The 13156-nt window shown below is 44.7% G+C and overlaps 1 protein-coding gene across 1 annotated transcript in view; it reads left to right on the forward strand.

Moving 5' to 3' along the window:
- HTT (huntingtin) overlaps positions 1 to 13156 on the forward strand; it is a 190318-nt gene that overhangs the window by 92780 nt on the left and 84382 nt on the right. Inside the window, 10 exon segments of the mRNA XM_044295709.1 lie at positions 910 to 1061; positions 1178 to 1380; positions 2686 to 2812; positions 3823 to 3944; positions 6919 to 7029; positions 8728 to 8805; positions 9304 to 9527; positions 9936 to 10014; positions 10991 to 11152; positions 13080 to 13135. Of these exon segments, the coding sequence (XP_044151644.1) occupies positions 910 to 1061; positions 1178 to 1380; positions 2686 to 2812; positions 3823 to 3944; positions 6919 to 7029; positions 8728 to 8805; positions 9304 to 9527; positions 9936 to 10014; positions 10991 to 11152; positions 13080 to 13135 (1314 nt within the window).

Below are 13156 nucleotides of genomic sequence, written 5' to 3' on the forward strand. Positions count from 1 at the left end.
TTTTGAAACTGATGCATCCGGATGTATTAAATGGCACAAAAGCAAAAACAAACAATGCAACAGCATCTGATGGCGTCTTACTCCATTCACCTGATCTTTTTCTCCCTTGGGTTATCTGTGGGAGAGAGTTGGAAGTTCCTCATACACATTAAGGTGGTTGTCTCACCTGGAACATTGCTAGAGTATGCCACCATTGTCCTATAGGTGTGGATCACACCTCTAGGACCCGCACCTATCTCTACAACGGAACGTGCATGAAGCTCTCACTGAGAACAAGAGCACACCGCACCTATCCGTGGCCACCCCCAATTCATTTTTACAGGAGTGCTGAAAATGGCTAAGCAACACACTCTGCTATTTTCAGAAGTCCCATACAAATTAATGAAGAGCGCACTGCAGAAGCGTGCCGTCCGCTCCATTCACTTCTATGGAACTGCCGGAAATCAACGCTCGGCTGTTTTCGGCACTCCCATAGAAATGAATGGAGGGTGGCCACGCATATGTGCGGTTTGCTCTTGTTCTCCTTGAGAGCTTCATTCTGGAGATAATCCCAGAGGTGGAACCATACCTACCTGACGTGGCTTGTACATCATAGGGTGCATTCACACAATAAGTGTTTTGTGGTCCGCAAAAAACACGGATACCGGCAATGTGCTTTCCGCATTTTGCGGACCACACATGGCCAGCGCTATATAGAAAATGCCTCTTCTTGTCCGCGATTGCAGACAAGAATAGGACATCCGCTATATTTTTGGCGGGGGCATTTTTATACGGTCGTGTGAATGCACCCTTAACAATATGCCACCAATGTTCCAAGTGAGGCAACCCCTTGAAGCGCAGCAGGGACAGCCGGGCAGATGTGACGTTCTTAGCTCTAAGGCTTGTAATATCTGGCCATTTTGCTTTCAGCATTTCCCAGCAGAGTCCCTCCGAGGAGCCTCGTAAGAGTTGTACTGCCGGCATGGCCAACATGATCTTGTCGCTGCTGTCGTCCGCCTGGTTCCCCCTTGATCTCTCTGCTCATCAGGATGCATTGATCCTCACTGGAAACCTGTTGGCAGGTAAGTGTAGCAGCTTGCAGTCCAGTATGTAGGTGTTTCCATCCAGAGATGTGGCTCTTATGTACAGCACTAGATGATCATATATTGCCACCCACCGCTTTCCTGTTACATTCCAGCTACTGCTCCTAAATCACTGAAAAACCCATGGACCCCCGAGGATGAAGCTAACCAGCCAACTAACAAACAGGAGGAGCCATGGCCTGCCCTCAGCGACCGCTCAATAGTCAGTATGGTGGATCAGCTGTTCATTCACTTACTGAAGGCCATCAACATCTGTGCTCATGTGATTGATGACGTCACTCCTGGCCCCGTAGTAAAGGTAAGAGGACACCCTGATAATGGAAGAAACAAGTAAGGAGCTAATTCACACGCTGCAGGTTTTTGGCATTAACAATCTGTGGCACAGTAAAGTACTTGTGTTTGAGGTTCTAAAAATCCCATTCTCTTAGCATAAAGGGGTTATACCATGATTGATGTAAAAAATTAAATTGGACATCATTTTGTACATAATACCAAAACTAGAACCAGGCCTCTACCTTACATGGATCCAGAGATCTCCCCATTTATTGCTCCAATTGCTCTGCTACATTATGTTCAGCCTGGAAGCTCAGGCGGCGTGTCCTTTCTGCTGCAGCTCTCTCCCTGTAACTGCCCCTACGTCTAACAGAACATATGGCTGAAGATTTAAACTGAGCATGTTCGACCAGCTCAGTGAGAAGGACAAAAATAAGGAAAAGAACAGACAGCAGGTGGCGCTATACAGATAGAGTTTATTGGATAACTCAGTGGCTATACAAAATGTTTAATTACATGCAATTACAAAAGTGTTCAGATCCAGGGGCTTATTTGAAAAATGTAGAATCTTTTGTGACACAACCCCCCTTAGGGCTTGATGCAGCGTGTTCATTTTGTTGCTGATTTGTGGCAGATTTTCACAGCTTTTTTTCACCTTTCGTAATTCATCAAACTATGTAACACACATCAATCGGGGTGGATTTATGGTGGGTTCACCACTCTCGTTTGTGTTATGTCTGGTGTTGAAGCTTATCCCATTCAAGTGATTGGGGCTGAACTGCAATAAAATTTGCTTATCTCTGACTACTCCATTTAACATAGCAATGTTAAAGGAAATGTGTCACCTCATACCTTGATATATATCCATCTGACATGGGAAATGTGCAGTGGTCACTATATTCTTATGCTCTTGGTCCCATCATGTTCTGTTCCCCCAATTTTAAGAAATCAACTTTTTTTATTTTATGCAAATTAGCCCTTGGTGCAACTAGGGTGTGTCGTTGCTCCCAAAGACTCTGCTCATCTACTGTACCATGCTGTTCGCGTCCCCACCGCTTCCACTGACAGAGCCAAGCAGTGTAAATGCACTCCTAACCCGGGCCGGAAGTCTTGCGGCAGTGGCAGCACATAGGAGATTGCCAGATTCTAACTGCATGTGATGGGACCAAGAGCATTAGATTATAGTGACCAGCTCATATCTCCTATGTCAGATGTGTACATATCAAGGTTTGAGGTGACAGGTTCCCTTTGCCTGACCAAACTCTTATTGGCACATTTTCTGACATGGGACTGCTTTTTTTTTATTTTTATTTTTATACTTCTCTTTCAGGCGACACTACCATCTCTTACCAACCCGCCTTCTTTAAGTCCCATACGACGAAAAGGAAAAGATAAGGAAAGTGCAGAGCAAACAGCGGTACCATTAAGCCCAAAGAAATCCACTGATGCCACTCCAGGTACCTGGGACTATGACGCAGTCTGGGCCAGTGTCCTATGCATTCCAGGTTCTCCACCTGCAGTCACTGAATTGAACCTGGCATTGTTTTCTGCTGCCCTGGTCATGGGATCCCATACTGTAGGTGCATGGCTGCTTGACGTCATACTACTGGCATCAGAGAAGTGTCTTGTGACATGACCAGGACAGGTTCTGATTCAATGACTACAAGCAGAGCTAGTATATTGTATATCGTTTATTGTAGAACTCTTCATTATGCAGTGAATTCATTTTACTTGGGTGCAGATGCACCCATGATCACAAACATGAAGAGTCTGCACCCCTCAGTCGAGCATTGCTGTGCAAGTAATGCGACTCATCCCCATGGGGCTATGTTCCAGTTAAAGGGTTCTCCAAAAGGAAAAATTGTTTATAAAAAGGGTCAGAAATTACTCACTTCCGTGATTCGCCGCTGTCTTGACGCTTATCGAGTGCTCGCTGCTCTCCGCTTCCTTCTCCCGACTCGACGGGAGAGCGGGTGTTTCTACCCATTCCGCAGGGGCCTGGAAGTGGCGAGCAGCAGGGACTGGAGCAGCGTCAGAATGGCAGTGGTGGGGAGTCGGTCGGTAAGGTGAGTAATTCTCACTTTTTAATTTTAAAGGGGTTATCCAAGAGCTAATTAGACCTCCAGACATGGCAGACTTGCACTCTTGATGATACTCACCGGGTCCCTGCCGCTGGATTCAGTCTGTGTGGCTCCCGCATCACATAAACGTTCGGGGGGACACATGACGGAAGGGGAGCAAGTCACCGCTGCAGCCTGTTATTGGTCAACAGATGTTGATGTCGGCACAGAGGGGAGTGGAAGTCCCGATGCAGGAGCCACGTAGACAGAATCCAGCGGCGGGGAGTATCATCAACAGTGCGCGTCTGCTACGTCTGGAGGTATGATTATTTCTTGGATAACCCCTTTAAGCCATTTTGTGTCAGGAAGCAAATCTGTTGCAATCTTTTTTTTTTTTTATCTTTTAGCTTCTAGACAGACAGATGCTTCAGGTCCAGCTCAAGCAAGCAAATCTCTTGGCAGCTTTTACCATCTTCCTTCATATTTGAAACTATACGACGTATTGAAAGCCACATACGCCAACTACAAGGTGTGTATTCTTCAGGGCCATAATTGTTCAGTGTTGCATCCTGTGAACGTATCTGCCTTAACAGATCACTTGTTATGATAAATGTCCTGGACCAGTGGATGTAATGAGAGCTCTCCTCCCAGCCTTCTCTGCAGTGACAGGCAGTTGCTTGGTGAGGCGATGGAGGGATGGGGAGCGCTCCCCCATATGGATACTTTGGTGGATTCCTTCAGCCCTCCTTTGAGTCTGACTTCCTTACCTGTAGCTGCATTATGCTGCTCTTACACAGGGTTACCTAATAAAGAGGTTGTCCCAGATAATATATTTATTTTTTATTTGCACCCCAGTCTGGAATGCCAGCTCTTTACAGCTGCGTTCCAGCTCCCTGCTTTCCTGCCTCTCCCCACTTAAATATTACTTTAGTATAAATGTATTCCCAAATACCTTTTGTTGGTTATAATGGCCCGTTTTGGGGGAAATAATGGCTGCCATCCTATTAGTGCACACAAAACCTGTCCTAATCACATAGGAGGACAAGTTAATTTCACAACACGGAGCTAAAAAGCTGCCTTATCCTCCTCTCTGCTCTGCTTGTCATGGATTATGATCCTGAATATAAATGATATGATCTTCTGCTGAATCTCTGTAGGAATGGAGTTCATGAGGAGACATGAAGTACAGAGCGGAGATGTGGATGTGACTGATGAGAAGCAGCTCTTGTATGCAGTCTCCATGAACAGTCTGTCCTGTCCGTCATCTCTGATCAGCTGTAATCAGGATCATAATCCCTGACAAGCAGAGCAGAGAGGAGGATGAGGCGGCTCTTTAGCTCAGTGTTGTGAAGAAATGTGTCGTCCTGTGTCATTAGGACAGGTTTTGTGTGCACTAATAGGACAGCGGCCATTTTATTTCTTCTGATGATTTCTCCCTAGATAAAACGAGCCAGTATAACTAATGAATTGTATTTGGGAATATATTTATAATAAACTGATGATTAAGTATTTTCTTTTTCTTAATATCCCGAAGAACCCCTTTAAGCTTCCACAGGGTCATGTGTGCCACTGCAGCCAATGACAGTCATCAATGGTGATGTGTCCCCAAGCGGCACATGATCCAGCAGTGGCATGCCACTTGAGGACAAGACACCACTGAAGCTAGTCATTTGCTGCAGTAACGCACATAGCTCAATCCTTCCAGAAGTTTATAAACTGGAAGACCAGTGAAAACCGGCAGGGAGAGAGTATGAATTCCCGGAGAGAGTATGAATTCCCAGAGAGAGTATAAATTCCCCAGGTATTCCAGGCTGGCGTGCAAGCTATATAAAACATTTCTAGACAACCCCTTTTAAGCTGATCATCTGTCTGAAGAGGCCGTGGCGCTGTGGAGAGTTCTGCAGCGTCCTCCTAGGCCAGTGACATCACATTCATTGGTCACAGGACCAGGCGCAGCTCCGTCCTTTTCAAGTGAATGGTCCTACAGTGCAATACCAAACACAGCCACTATACAATGTACGGCGCTGTGCTTGATATGCTGTAAGGAGGCCGACAGCTTAATGGTGGAGATCCCGGGAGTCGGACTCCCACAGATCAGATATGCACGCGAGTGTCTTTTTGTAGATGGTCTGGATGCTCTTGTGTTATTGAGCTGAGCTGTAAGGTACATTAGTATGTCATAAGTAAATAATAATTTAACCTCTTAGTGACCAGCCTGTTTTGGGCCTTACCGTCCAAGCGTTTTTCTTCCTTTTTTTAATCGTCGTGTTCCAAGAGCTATAAAAATTTTTATTTTTCAGTCTATATAGCTTTGAGGGCTTGTTTTTTGCGGGACAAGTTGTAGTTTTTAATGGCGCCATTTTGGGGTCCACGTAACTTTCTGATTAACTAACTCTTTCTGGGAGGGAGATTGGAAAAACAGCAGTTCCGCCACTGCATTTTTACGTTATAAATTTTACGGTGTTAATTTTTCGGTATAAATTACATAATCTCTTTATTCTCTGGGTCAGTACGATTACAGTGATACCAAATACAGATATTCTTTTTTACATTTTACAACTTTTTTTGCAATAAAACACCCCCCTTTTTTTTTTCTCTTATTAAAGGAGTTTGTGCCGTGCCGCTTCCCAAGACCCATAACTTTTTATCTTTCTTTCTGTGGAGTTGTGTGAGGGCTTGATTTTTTGCGGGACGACTTGTATTTTTCATTGGTTTCATTTTGGAGGAAATGGCGCTTTTTGATCTCTTGCTATTATGTTTTTTCGGTGGCAACTAAGAATAACTTAGCAATTCTGTATTTTATTTTATTTTTTTACCACTAAATAGTCCCACAAGGGGACTATAACAGACAGCTTTTTGATTGCTTTTAAAAAGCAATGCACTATCCCTATAGTATATATGCATTTTAATGGCAATATTATTCTAACATTGACAAAGAAGGCTGCGCCAGAGAGGCACAGCCTGCTGGAAATTACTGAAGGCTGGTCTGGGGGCCTACATCAGACCCCAGACAGTCTTCACATATCGGCACCCCGCAATTGCATTTGTGGGGTGCCGATGGGAGACAGAGGGAGTCCGCTTCCTCTGACAGCACTTTACATGTGGCGGGCGCATGTAAAGTGTAAACAGCCTGGGCCGGCAGGAGTGCCAGTCCGGACTGTTAGAGCGGGGTCCCCGTGCAGCTCTAAGACTGGGCCGCTGTAAAAAAGCGGCGGCCCAGCCTAAGACCCCTTAGTGACCGTATGCAGTCACCTAGCAAACAAAAATATAAAATCTGTAATTTTATATATATATATATATATATATATATATATATATATATATATATATATATATATATATAATATCTCTGTATCTCCTCATCTCTCTTTCTATCTCTGTATCTCTATCATACACACAGATGCTCCATGTCAGGAGAGGTGACAGCTCTTCTTCCCAGTGCTGGGCAGTTTCCCCCGGCAGTCCTCTTCACGCCATTGATTTTCTTTCTCTGGATTTTACAGGTGACCCTGGACCTTCAGAATAACAATGAGAAGTTTGGAAGTTTCCTGCGCGCTGCCCTGGATGTTCTGTCACAGATTTTGGAACTTGCTACACTAAATGATATTGGCAAGGTGAGTGCCGTCACACGGTGTCTTTCTATTTTTTGTACTGATGGAATTAGTTGGTCTGTTGTATACCTCTCCTGACATGTCTGCTGTTGTCAGTACTTCCATGCTGGAGCACAACTTCGTAAAACGCTAACTTGTGCTGTTCTTCTGGTATTCCTCCTGGAAATGTATGAATAAACAACCGGGTTTCACCATTCCTCTTGTCAAATAGGCGTTCCTCAGAACACTCTGTGATACTGTTCAGTCAGTGCTGACTGTGCAGGGACATCCCCGACTGACAAGGGGCAGGGTAAAGCTAAGTTGTCAATTTATTCCAGAAGCCATAACAGGAACAACCCAATGCAAGTTAGAAGAAAAAAGGCTCCAGCATTCATGATTTATAGGAAACACTAAGGGAGTCATTTTTTTAAGCTGAAATATGCCTATATTAGGCGTATTTCAGGTGCAGATTGTGGCGCAGCGGTGAGTTGCGCTGCAATCTGCGACCCTTCCCTGCTCATGCAAGGTCTCAAAAAGTGGGCATGGCGGGGAAGGGGATGGTCCGGTAGGACCATCTCATTTACCATTTTGTACACCCGTTTCAGGCATAGAAAAAGGTACAAGTATAAGACAGCTCAGAAGCTGTCTTGCATTTAAAAGCAGCGGTGGATCCACCAAAATTATGAAGAGGCCGGCGCCTCTACAAATCTCCAGCGGATCCACCGCCAGTGCAAGGTGCAGATGTGTCAGAAGGGCTGACGGCTCCTCTTTAAGCTGTTAATGCACCTTTTGAGCATCCATTTTCAAACTAAGGTGCTAGAGGTTGCTTAGGGTATGAAGCGCAGGTGTCAATGGCTGCGTGCAAAACAGTGAGGCCATTAGCAATAAATTTAAGTTTTTAGTGGAATTAATTTGTTTTAAGTGGATCTTTTCAGTACTGCACAATCCCATTCTAGCTGCCCTTTGCATGCCTCATGTGCCTGTCCTCTGGCTCTCTGCTGTGTCCCCTCTGATCTTCATATTTTCCCCAAGCTGCGCAGTCTCGCCTTATGGCTGCTGGGAGGAGCTTAGGGAGACTCCTATATAGGGTTTGTCACCGACTCTGTGAATGATCTATGTAAGGTTATGCACATGGGAAGGAATAATGCAAGTCACCCGTACATACTAAAGGTAAAACACTGGGTAACACTGACATGGAAAAGGACCTTTTAGTGAACAGCAAACTAAGCTGTAGAAACCAGTGTCAGGGCGGCTGCTGCCAAGGCCAATAAGATAATGGGTTGCATCAAAAAGGGCATAGATGCCCATGATGAGAACATAGTCCTACCACTTTACAAATCGCTAGTCAGACCACACATGGAGTACTGTGTACAGTTCTGGGCTCCTGTGAACAAGGCAGACATAGCAGAGCTGGAGAGGGTTCAGAGGAGGGCAACTAAAGTAATAACTGGAATGGGGCAGCTACAGTACCCTGAAAGATGATCAAAATTAGGGTTATTAACTTGGACGGATGTCTTTTTTTCAGCCTTATAAGCGATGTTGCCATGTATATAGCATGCACTTTATGCTGTAGTAGCACTCTTTATTTTGTGTCATGTGTGTAAGCTAGGGAATTTATGTAAGTGACTGCTAGTTATTATGTGAGCAGTGACCTAATGACTTTAAATTGATGTCTGCTCTGGTCGTGTTGCCCCCTCTGACATCTTGCTGTTACTTTTGCAGTGCGTTGAAGAAATCCTGGGTTATCTTAAATCCTGTTTCAGCCGTGAACCGGTGATGGCGACTGTCTGCGTGCAGCAGGTGAGATTACACCAGCAGTGTAATGCTGACGGTGAAAGACGCTTTTCAGAACTTACTCTGTTTCGCTCTTCTTAGAACGAAGCAACTGTTATTAGGGGGAAGCTCCAGGGAAATGTATTATTGTTATGGCACCATCTAACACATGGTCCTGACTCCTCCTGTGATTTGCAGCAGCTCTGACTCAGACCGGAGGCCTGTGACTCTGTGATTGCACCACATTTTTCCTTCATGTTGTATGATAAAGCTGAAATTGACAGTCTTACAGTAAAGGACAGAATTGGACCACCGTGGAGGACATATGGTCTCTGTGAATAAAAGATATATTGTCCCATTCATTGCTCCTGAGCAATCTACGTTCGTACTTTTTGCATCTCTAGCCTTGTGTCGATGCTTCTAACGCCAAATAAGAAATGTCGGTCAAAGAATTGAGGTAGCGTTTATGTCTAACCATCCTCTGTTGAGCATTTAGTGATCTAATCATCTGTTTTCTGTCTTCAGCTATTAAAGACGCTTTTTGGGACTAACTTGGCATCACAGTTCGAGGCTTTATCTTCTAACCCGGGTAAATCACAAGGCAAGGCTCAGCGCTTGGGCTCCTCTAACCTGCGACCTGGCTTGTACCATTACTGCTTCATGGCACCCTACACGCATTTCACTCAGGCCCTGGCTGATGCAAGTCTACGAAATATGGTTCAAGCCGACCAAGAGCAGGACACATCGGGGTAAGATCACGTATCCAGTGATGCCCCCATCCGTCTTTTTTTTTTTTTCACCTTTTAGGCCTCATGCACACGAACGTATTTTCTTTCCGCGTCCGTTCCTTTTTATTTATTTTTTTATTTGAGGACCGTATACGGAGTCATTTATTTCAATGTCCGCAAAAAAAAAACTGAAGTTACTTCATGTGCATTCCGTTTCCGTATTTCCATTCTGCAACAAAAATAGAACATGCCCTATTATTGTCCGCATTACAGACAAGGATAGGACTGTTCTATCGGGGCCAGCTGTTCCGTTCCGCAAAATACTGAATGCACATGGAAGTCATCCGTATTTTTTGCAGACCGCAAAATACATACGGTCGTGTGCATGAGGCCTTATGATGAGAAAACCGTTATATTTTCCTCTTACAGATGGTTTGATGTTCTCCAGAAAGTTTCTTCCCAGCTCAAGAACAGCATTACCACCGTTACTAAGCATCGGGCTGACAAGGTAACCTTCTGCACTGCAATGATTCATCATAACGGTTTGTCACTGACCTTCCGGGTTATGTCTTTACAAGAGGTGGTTGTCCCAGTATTTCAGCCCCCTCCTCATTGTTCGCACTCACACGGAGTTGACAAAGCTAAGGTAGTTCTTTTATGGCATTATTTCTAAACTAGACCCTGCAGGTATTTTGTCTCTGCAAGAAAGTTGAAATGACTGGTGACCAACAGGTATCCTGCGTGAATTCCCAAACCACCTCTAATGGGGATGTTAAAGTGGTATTCCAATCTTCTTCATCATATTTCATTAAATTATCTACCCCCCAGTGAACGTTTTTTAAAATATAGATCATTAAAAAAAAAACTACTGTTCTCATTAAAATCCTATTTTTCGATTCTATTGTTGATCTGCGCTGCCCATGGATATGGACCGTGCATCCATGGGCCGCGCTTGCGCAGACCTTTCCCTGGTGATCCAGTGGCCGGTCTCTCCTCCTAACTGGGAGCGCGCACAGCGGCCGCTGTTCCTTTTTCTTTCTTGCCGCGTCTCAAATAGAGCCGCGCATGTGCGGCTCTAACGCAGTACAAAGGACGATAGTCCTGCGCATGCGCAGCTGACTGAACAGTTCAGACGAGTCCGGACAGCGTTTTATATGCACCACCAATTCCACCAACGATTGGGGGCTGATGGAGGCACTTGGCGGGGGGGCTGATGGAGGCACTTGGCGGGGGCTGATGGAGTGCTGTCTGTTGCTGATCCCTGGTATAGAAGCTACAGAAAAAAATAGTAGTACGTTTTTAATAAAGTTGCTTCATTTTAGGTTTGTATGAATTTATAGACTTAAAAATATAATTGTCCTGCAGGTGCCTTTAACTGTGTATGGACACCGTATCTGTTTATTATATAGAGCATGTTTGCTCCGTTCATAAATGATAGTGTAAATGTAATAGGCAATCAAAGTTCTTTTTTTTTTTTTTTGCAGAATACTATTCATAATCACATTCGCCTATTTGAGCCCTTGGTGATCAAAGCCTTGAAGCAGTACACCACCACTACATCAGTGCAGCTTCAGAGACAAGTGCTCGACCTTCTAGCCCAACTTGTCCAGCTTCGTGTCAACTACTGCCTGCTGGATTCTGACCAGGTAATCTGTGCTTCTTTAGCTGCATTTCAAATGTTTGGTGACCTTAGATTTGCGGATGGGTTACGTACGCAGCTTGTCAGAAACAGACTTAAAGGGGTTGTCCCCCTTAAAAAGATACCCACCGTTGGACCTGTGAAGACATCTATACTTACCTGCTCTCTGACACTCTGTCTGGGCTCCTTGTCTCCTGGGCTGTCTTCACCGGACTTCTGGCCCCCACTTGGAAACTTTATGGATAGGGTCATATGTGAAGCTGCAGGCAATGAATGCTCTCAGCGGTGGTATGTTCCTCAGTGGTAGGTCATTGCTGGGTCTCGTGCCGCTTGGGGACACACATCACTGAGCCCGAACAGAGTGACAAGGAGCAGGTAAGTATACTTCTCTTCTCAGGGTGGGTGGGAGATAAAAAAAATAAAAATCCTGCATAACTCCTTTAAAGGAGTTGTCCCATGACAAATACTGTCTGTATGTGGTGTCCTGGCTGTCTCCAGCAGTCCCATAGAGTTGGATGGAGCGGCAGTGTGCCTGCTTGGCCTGACTTTCCATTTTGAGGTGTGGATCCGCACATTCTTGTGATTAGTGGGGGTCCCAACAATCAGACCCTTATCTTACTAGTAGTCTTCCCCTCTCCTCTGGAATGGGGACAACCTCATCTAACCGGTATACCACTTCAAGCTGTAGCTCATAAATCTGTAAATGTCCCCGGCAACCATGTTTGGGGACTGCAGATTCGTGATCTCTTCATCCATAGGATGCAATATGGCAGCTGTCACGTCATTTACCCATGTGACTGCGTTCTTGGCTGTCCCTGGCTACTGCTTATTTTTTGCACAGGTGTTGAACAGTAAGTGAATGATTTCAGGTACAGACTGCAGAATCATCTGTATATGTGCAAGCATTGAATGCGTACAATTACTAATCAGCACCTGTGCAAAAGAGGATGCAGCCAGGGATGGCGGCGAAAGCTGACATGTAGTTTAATTACACGATCTCTGCCTTCTTGCATCCTATGGCCGTGAATTTTGCAGGTCTGTAATGTTTGCATACCCCATACATGGGCAGCTTGCGGCCTTCTGTAAGGTAAAGTATAAAGACGTTTACAGATGTTTGTTCCACAACTTTAACTTTAGGGCCTTTTAGGAAATATTTTTATAAAGTTGCTGACCCCTTTTAGGGTACTTTCACACCAGCGTCACTGGATTCCGGCAGGCAGTTCTATTCCGGCAATCCGTATGCAAACGGATACCATTTGTAGACGTCTTACAAATGTATTGCAATACTGGATCCGTCTCTCCGGTTGTCATCTTAGGTATTTATCTTTTTCACACTTTTTAAAGGTCTGCGCATGCGCAGACTGCAAAACCGGATCCGTTTTTCCGGAACACTTAGGGCTGGATCCGGTATTAATGCATTTTAATGTAAAATAATGCCGCGTCCGGCATTCCGGCAAGTGTTCCAGAATTTTGGACTGAGAAATTTTTCTCCATCCAAAAATTGTGCAGTCACTGAACTGAAGACATCCTTATGCATGCTGAACGGATTGCTCTCCATTCAGAATGCATTAGGATGAAACTGATCAGGTTTTTTTTTCCGGTATTGAGCCCCTAGGACGGAACTTAATACCGGAAAAGAAAAACGCTAGTGTGAAAGTTCCCTTAAGTGAGTGAAGGGGACTGTAATCCTGCAAGAGGCTTATTCCATCTGCCAAGTCCGACAGAGCAGCTCTCTGCCCTAGCTAATAGAGAGGTTCTTTAACAAGAGTCCCCTCTCTCCATATGTGCATACAGTATACGATTAATAGGCCGTACATACTGGCTTACCTGCGAGGATAATCCCAATAAAGGTTTTTCCCTGCTTTAAACATATTATTTATCGTCCCTGTGTGGTTTTAAGTTTTAATCCATAATTATTTTTTTTGCCTTTTTAGGTCTTTATTGGTTTTGTTCTAAAGCAGTTTGAGTATATCGAAGTGGGTCAGTTCAGGTAAGTTTCTCTCTGTCTCGG

This window comes from Bufo gargarizans, chromosome 1 (assembly GCF_014858855.1).
Source record: "Bufo gargarizans isolate SCDJY-AF-19 chromosome 1, ASM1485885v1, whole genome shotgun sequence".
Taxonomy (NCBI): domain Eukaryota; kingdom Metazoa; phylum Chordata; class Amphibia; order Anura; family Bufonidae; genus Bufo; species Bufo gargarizans.